At 28.3% G+C, this 8,889-nt stretch overlaps 1 protein-coding gene across 1 annotated transcript; it reads left to right on the top strand.

The window, feature by feature from the left end:
* Positions 1 to 7,190: 7,190 nt before the first annotated feature.
* Positions 7,191 to 8,422, top strand: LOC120071384 (heat stress transcription factor C-1-like). Its single transcript, XM_039023638.2, has 2 exons — positions 7,191 to 7,592; positions 7,663 to 8,422. Exons 1-2 carry the CDS (start codon positions 7,380 to 7,382, stop codon positions 8,320 to 8,322), a joined length of 873 nt encoding a protein of 290 aa, XP_038879566.1. The 5' UTR covers positions 7,191 to 7,379; the 3' UTR covers positions 8,323 to 8,422.
* The last annotated feature ends 467 nt before the right edge of the window (positions 8,423 to 8,889 follow it).

Genomic DNA, 8,889 nt, shown 5'->3' on the forward strand with positions numbered 1-8,889 from the left:
TTGTTTTGTTTCTTGATATTGTCTCTAATCACCAAAACCAGCCAATCAGAGACTAAATCAATCTACTTCACTATCGGGATTGGTTCAATCTTTGACTATAATGACACAGAAGAGTCTGGATTAATTTCATTTCATACATCTCCTAGAATTTGCAAGAAGGTTGTTAAGAAATATAAACCTATTTTCCTTCCTAAATTTAATTTCCTTTATCCTTGTTTTTTTTTTTTTTTTTAATTTGATTGAATGATATAATTATCGTATTCAATTTTTGTTTTGGTCCCTGTCATGTCTATTACAAAATTTGTCCCATTACAAGATTTGAAAGATTGTGTCTATACTTCATTAACAATTATTTTCATCTACGAGTATTAAATAGATAAGATTCACTTACTAATAATTACTTTATTTAACTTATGCCCCACCAAGAAAAGAGAGACTTTATTTTCTCTTGTAGTTCTTGAGTCGACTGAAAGATTGAAAGATTTACTTATACTGTTGTGATACCGAATCGACTGCACTTTGATGCTTAAATTAGTACAGAAAATATATAGTTCATCTAAGCACAAAGAGTAAGATTAGAGTTCTCCTTTGGAGTTTACGTACTACTTTCTCTTGAGATTTATAATGCCCTTCCTTTGGCACTCGGTGGTACATGTAACACCAACAATGTCAAAGGTAGATTACAATCTTCAAGGTTGCAAAGCACTAGACTGAGTAACTTGGTTGTTTCTTGATTAAGATATTTCTTTTGGTTTGGTTGATGAGGCCAGGTGCCAAAGTTCTGACTTTTCCCTTTTGAATGTGCGTTTTTTCATGTCGCTTCCCAATTTCCTTGAACTTTGACCCATCCATAGGTTATGGGTCTTGTTTCGATAGTGTGCTTTTGAAAAGTATAATTTTTTCTTTTTAATAAAAATCAAAACTAAATTTGTTTAGTTTCTAAAAGTTTGAAGGGCTTCTTTCTAACTTTTTTTCCTTACAAAAGATAAAACCTTAAACCCTAGAAATAAGAACCAAAGTAACTTTTAATTAACAAGGTGAGAGTCTAGTAGATCGAATCTTCAATCTTCAAGGTGGGTAAATCATTATTATTATTAACGAAGGAATCTATTGATTGATAAGATCACATGGTAGAGTTCTTTTCTATCGAATATTAAAGTATTAAAATATTAAGTCTTTAGCTTAGCCATAATGTAGGAGAGATATTGGATAATTGAAAAGTTTAGTTACTAATTCCAAATTATTTAGGCTCGTTTGGTAAACATTTCGTTTTCTGTTTTTGTTTTTAAAAAATTAAGTCTATATCCTTCCTATTTTTTATCATGATTTACATTTTTTTTTAAGTATAATGGTTAAATTCTTAACCAAATTTTTAAAAGCTACTTTTTTAAGTTTTCAAATTTAGGTTTAGTTTTTTAAATCATTGGTAAAAGTAGATAGCAAATAAAGAAATTTGGAAGTGTAAATAGTGTTTATAAGTTTAATTTAAAAAATTAAAAACAAAAAACAAAATAATTACTGAACGAAGTCTTAATTATTTGTCATTATAAATAGTTAAGGGTTCTGTAAAAAGATGTTTTTTAAAAATTATATTTGAAAAAATAGTCTTTATTTTTAAAGAGACGTCTCTCAATTATTAGAAATGAATTTCTCTTGTTTTAACCATAAATTTGATGTAATATCTAAACTCGTTCCATCAAACTAGGCATTTATAATAATAAAAAAAAAGTATTTTACACCATTAAGAACAATATCACTCTTTCAAAATTGCAAATAAACATTAAAAAAAAAAAGTATTAGAATACCAACAAGACCAATATGAATAGAAATAGCCAAAAAAAATATATATATATTAAAAAGAAATACCAAAATTACGTCAATCTATGACTTAAAAGAAGTATTAAATTATAGTTTACGTGTTCAAATAATTTTGTGGTTATGCAATTTCAATTAGTTTTTAATAACATTTCATCAATATTGATATTCCATCAATAATTTAGTTGATAGGTACATATACATATTAAAATGATCAATTATAAAGTCAAAACTAACGTTCTTCAATTATTAGAAGAAAAAGAAACACATACATTAGTTTAATATTAGAATTCTATAAAAAAAATTTGAGAATCAAATTTCTAATTTCGAAATTGATAAAACATGTTTTATGATATTTGAACTATGCACATTTTCATAAATGTTTTTGTCAATATTTTGACATCCAATTATATGCAATAATAGAAGGCTAAAAAGTTGCTAATTTCTAACAACTAAAAGAGAAGGTATATTTCAATTATTAAATGTGAACACCTTTTGCACTTTGCCTTTCATGTAGGTCAAGTACATTTTTTTCCAAATTAGATTTGAATATTTAATAAACAAGTTAGTTTATGAATTAGGTAATCAAATGGATCTTATCTTGCTATAAGTAGCAAAAAAAACAAACACATATCCAATCATTTAATTTTGATTAAAAAATTATTTTCTAAGCAAACTAAGAAGACAAAAAAATTTAAAATTATATCTATAATAATAAAAAAAAATGTTCTCTCATTTCCGTTGAATTAGTAGGTTTCATGTGTTTGAAAATCAATGACAATATCACAGTGTATTTGCAAGCTAGGTAAAATAGTAATTTTAATTTTTTAAATTGAAAATGAGAGGTCAAAAGATTGGAAAAGGTCTTAAAATCACATATTCAAATGTTGAATTTGAAATGCATAAACTACTTATGAACTATAAAGATTGTGGAGGTATCATTAGCTATTTGATTTTTGAAAATTAAGTATATTTTCTTTTAATTTCTTTCGATGGTTTTTCATATTTCTTAGGTAAAAGAGTTGAATTTTTAGCCAAATTATAAAAACAAATATATGTTTTTAAAAATTTTTTTTTTAGTTTTCAAAACTTGACTTGGTTTTACATTGATAGAAAATAAGGATGTTCGTGGTTTGGGTTGGTGAAAATTTGGAAGAGATTTGTCACACAAGTCATAGATGTCATACAAGACATCCTAACAAATTCAAAAACAACAACAAAGTAACAAACAATAAATCAAGAATGAACACAGGGATTACAGTGACACACGTATAGCCTTACTTATTTAATCACTTAGCTCTCCCTAGATGTGAGACTCCTACTCACTCGAACTTAGGTTTCCCCTAAATATGTGAATATTAGTGTTGCGACACTCAGGCTACCCCTAAGTGTGTGAGATTCCCTCTCACTATGAATATATCTTTCCTCCTTATTGTGAACTCCCTTCACCAAAGAACTTAGGCCCCCCTAAGTCTTGAAAACTCTTTCTCGATGAATAATACCTTAGAATTTCTCTAAGATTGAGAATTTCTTCTCAATCACCTTTGTCTTAGGCTTCCCTAAGACCAAATAGAGCTTCACAAGATTGAAATGTTCACCGTAAGAACAACATGAATAATATGTTGTCACACACTAAGATTAATTATTTCTTTTTCAAATATAGACCATACAAAAAGTAGTCTATCAAACTTAATAAACGATCTCAAGCGGCAACTCTAGCACAGATATTTCTTGGACAAAAAAAATATCCCCAAACAAATTTGACAAAACACCAAAAAGGTAAGCAATTCAAAGAAAATAATCTGCAAAATAATTCAAATAAGGAAATATATATTCTACAAAATTAGTATATCGTGAAACAACCTTCGAGACAAGTTCCCACGAAGACATAATTTGAGACAACTCAGAAACTACCCAAGAAACAAAAACTAGAAAACTTAAAGATATGCTGCCAATAAGACAGATCTAATAGTAGGGTTGAACCAATTTTTAGATCTAACCTGATTATTCGGGTTGTAAGTTTCTTTCTTCAACCATTTACTCTTGTTAAATAAGCAATTCAACCCAACTTCATGTTTCACTCAACTATGAAACATGGGTTGGCTTGGTTCAGGTTACTCAAATAATTTATTTAATTTTTTTAAAAGATAAGTAAAATGTTAATATGTAAAAAAATTATTTAATTATTTTTCACATATTGAATTAAGATTAACAACCCAATTTTGATTTATATTGTGAAAAAAATTCTTTATAAAGTAATAAAAGAATTATTTTTAGGAGTTGTTGGGAATAAATTATCCAAAAAAATAAATTCAAATAAGGATAGGTATATATAAATGAATCAAAAGTAAAAAATAAATAACAAATTAAGGTTTAATTTTATTAGATTGATTTGAGTTATTTTATGTGAACTCATGAACCATCCAAAACCATATGAGTTAGGATGAGTTGATCAAGTTTTTCAAGTCGTAATTTTCTTAAACACCTCTAATAGAAAATATATAACAAAGTAAGAAATTGACGGACAAAAAAATGTTTTTAAAAGTCAAAGGGAAGGAATGTTTTTGCAATGTTGTTAAAGAGAGAAGGAAAGAAATTGGAATGATAAAATAAAATGTGAAAAAAAGTAAAAGAAAAAGTTAAAAAGGGTTTTAATTTTTATTTTTGTATAGAATAAAAAAGGGGAGAATGTGAAAAGGTGAAAGGAAGGCGACAAGAGTAAAATAAGATCCTGCATAAATGGAAAGAGACAAGCAGAGTATTGGAGCACATAAACCTGCTCCCCAGCTCAAAACACCACTTTGCAAAATCCCCCCTTTTTTATTTTTATTTTTCAAATCCGGCCCCATACGTGTCAATCTCATAGCCCACCACGCCTTCACTAATCTACTCACCCCCAACGCACGTGTACCTCTGCACTATTTTTTTCCCCCTAATATCTTATCAAAATCATTTTATATTATTACAATTACCCCCATATATATCTATATATCAGACATTTCATTTTCACCCTATATTCTTAATAACTTACTCATGAAAATTATCAATTTCAAGATTTAATTATAACTAGCTTTTGAGTATTTAAATCTACAAAAATTAAAACAATATTTTATATAGATATTAAATGTTAGAGAGAAAGAAATATGTAAGACCATAATATTATAAATTTTCTCAGAGGTTTGCCCTGAAAAAGGAATCTAAGCTTAAGCCACTGTTTTGCACTCCCTCAAGGTTTTGTTTCTTTCATTTACTCTCATTTTATTTTGTAACGCCCTCTCCCACGCGCCTTTCTACCGCGTGTTCTTTTCTTTTCTTTTTTCCAACAAAATATTTCAATTTGACCATCTTAATATCATAAACTTTAAATAATAATAATAATAATAATAATATCAAAACGTGCTTAATTCAAGTGACATAAAGATGTGCCTTACATCATTCAATATAAATAATATTCTTAAACTCATTAATTTTATTAACATCAAATTTTACACAAATTAACAAGTCCATAAAATTTTCAAAGGCAACCTTAAAAGAAATTTTACCTTAAATATTATTAAATTTATCTTCGGAATCTTATGAAATTTTTCTAATACATATATTTTTAAATTGATAGAAAACATTTGGAAATAGTCATTTTAACAAAACATTTGTATCGAAAGGATAAATATTGTAACACTTTTAAAATTTTAAGGTTACGGTTGATACAATTATCTAAACTTGAGATGTAATTTGAGAATTTAAAAGTTTATGTTAAGGATTGATATAATATGACAAATTTTATTAGTAAAAATTGTAATTATTTTTTATATTTTATTATTTGAGTTCAATAAACGTGGATATAAAATCTAAACCAAATAGCCCCATTTGATTTTTTTTTTTTTTAAAAAAAAAAAGTCATATTTGATAACAATTTAAATTATAGTTTTTCTTTAAAATATATATATATATATATATTTATTTATTTGTTTCCTCTCAATTTTTTAATTATAGTTTTTATATTTGTAGAGAAAAAAAAAACACTATAGTATTCTAGTCAAATTTTGAAAAAAAAAAAGTTTTTGAAAACTATTCTTTTTTCAACTTTCTAAAACTTGGTTTATTTATTTACTTTTTTTCTTTTTCTAAATATTAGCATAAAGTAGATAACAAAGTATATATATTTAAAAATAATGTTTATAAGTTTAATTTTTTAAAACCAAATAATTATAAAATTAAAAAAAAAAAAAAAGTGTATAAACATTCTTTCCATGTGTGAGCTTCTTTATTTTCATTGGCTACCTTTTACCTTCTAAAAATGACCAAGATTGGAAGGCATATTTTAAAAATACTTTTTCAGGTCAACAATCATAGTGATCGATACATCAAATAACAACTTTTACTATAATAATTAGAACTTGTTTGGATCAATTTGGAGGAAAAAAAAATCTAAAACATTCATTTTTATTTAAACACTTTTGATAAAAATTTATTAAAGTACATTTAAAAAACTATTTTGATTGGTTGTCACACTCTCCAATTTCTTCCAAAATAACTTGTTTTTTAAATTAAACACTTAAAAATATATTATAAACACACCCTAAGTATCTTATTCATTCAAAATATGCTCAAATTATTTATTTATTAACCACAATATTTTCTTTAAATATATATACATACATATATATATATATATATATCTTTAAAAAAAAAAAAAAAAACTTTAAGAAGTATTTGATCCCCTAACTTGATGTTGGTGGAGTAACCCACTTCATATTTCCAACTCCAAATATAATAGTATCAATGTTTACAACTATTTATAACATACAATTATCTATAGTAATATTATTCGAAATTTCTTTTATTACAATATTTACTATTTTCTACGTATCTTCTCTCTCCGTCTTTGTTACAACGGTTTACTATTTTATACCTAAACCGTATAATCTGTAATACAAGCACATACTATTATAATTTACAAATGAGCAATGATTAACTCATATGCTCTTCACTTCTTTATCACACACAAAAAAAATTAGAAAAAAAATATTTTTTAAAAATAAAATTGTCACATGACAATATTTTTATTAGACTATACTTAAAATGTACGAAGATAAATGCATTTAAAGGAAGATCCAAATTTTTGTGTTGACAAATTAAAATAAATTACTAATATAGTGGTATTGAAGAATGTAAATATCTAGGGTGATACACACATAGAAGGAGCGCGTGGGTAAGGCAGCAACTCCATTTTAGTGGCAAAATATCTTATGCGCCTACACATCAAAGCATTGGCCAATAAAAAAACAAAGGCTCACTCAAGTGGGTCCCACTCTCTCTCTCATTTGTTTTTGACAGTCCAAATAATATCATATACTGCCACGTTACCCCTTCCCGCTACAGTACGCGCGTCCACTATTTATTTACGGTGCCGCCTCATCCTTCCATAAAAAGAAAACGAAACCCCCCCCCCCCCCTTAAAATCCCCTCCCTACCATTTTCAACTGCTTTTCTTTTCTTTTCTTTTCTTTTCCGTTTTGAGAAGAAGAAGAAGAAGAAGAAGAAGACGACACAGAGCCTTTTATGGGATGGAAGGCAACTCCGGAAACGACATTGTAGCTCCTTTTGTCTTGAAAACTTATCAAATGGTCAACGATCCACTTACGGACGCTTTCATTTCTTGGGGCTCTGCTAATAACAGCTTCATCGTTCTTGACCCTCTTCATTTCTCTCATACTCTCTTGCCTGCTTTTTTCAAGCACAATAATTTCTCTAGCTTCGTTCGTCAGCTCAATACTTACGTATGTAATTTCCCATTTTCCATTCCCTCCCCCCCACTTTTTCTTGTTTTTTAATTTCTGGGTTTTTCAGGGGTTTCGGAAGGTAGATCCAGATAGATGGGAATTCGCGAACGAGTGGTTTCTACGAGGGCAATTTCAGTTACTTAAAAACATTGTAAGGAGAAAACAGAGTAGTAATTCCAGTAATAAGTATTTGGTGGGAGATCAGATGGGGGATGAGGAATTAGTGACTGAAATTGCTAGATTGAGGAAAGAACAGAGAGCTCTGGAAGAACAACTGGAAGGGATGAAGAAACGACTTGAAACCACTGAGAAACGCCCACAACAAATGATGGCCTTTCTTCATAAAGTGGTGGAAGATCCTGAAATTCTGCCACGGATCATGCTTCACAAAGATCCCACTCGTCTTCAATTTCCAGAGAAGAAGCGGCGGTTGATGATTTCCTCTTCTTCCTCTTCCCCTTCCACCACCACTCTCACCGAGGGGGATGAAATCGAAGAGGACGCCAATAACCGCCGGGATTTTGGGCTTAATTTCTCGTCGCCGGAGGTTTCTGGACCTTGGTTTCTCCGGGAGCCGGAGGGTAATTTGGGGATTCCGCCGGTGCCGCCGATTGATAAAGGAATAAACAGTAACGGAGAGAGAAAGTATTTGACGGAAATGACAGTGGAGGAGACTCATCCACCACCACCGCCTTATCCATTTTCTCTTTTCGGGTGTGGCTTTTAGTAATTAATCACCTTCACAATTTTATTTTCTTCTTTTTTCGCATTTTCTCTCTTTTTTTCCCCTCTTTCTTTATTAATATTACCTTTCAGTTTTCTTTCTTTTTCTTTTCTTTTCTCCTTATACATTATTTGTATATACATAAGTAACTCTCAGATTTAATTCTTCAAAAAGAATAACTTAAATATTAAAATGTATATTTTTACTCTATATCTTCTAATATAGGAAAAAACAGGTTGTTTAGTACTATTTTATTTTGAAAATTGATTGATTTGTTATTTTATTTTATTATTATTTTTTTTTTTGGAAATGTAGCTATTTTTTAAAATTTTAAAATAAAATAAAGGAAGTTTTAAAAAGGGGTTCTGAATTTTTAGTTGGTATATATATTCAAAAGATTAAAACAAGGTTTATGGGTTAGACATGAAAATATTGCATTTCTAAGAATTTTAAGGGCATTCCACGTCTTTAAAAAAAGGGCAAGTTTTTTCTTTGAATATGGTTCTATATAGTAGACTCTTGAATTTAAAATGTGAATTTTCTGAAATTTTTAATTTCTGTGTATTGTAT

This window comes from Benincasa hispida, chromosome 2, assembly GCF_027475165.1.
Source record: "Benincasa hispida cultivar pf3 chromosome 2, pf3_genome.v1.1, whole genome shotgun sequence".
NCBI lineage: Eukaryota > Viridiplantae > Streptophyta > Magnoliopsida > Cucurbitales > Cucurbitaceae > Benincasa > Benincasa hispida.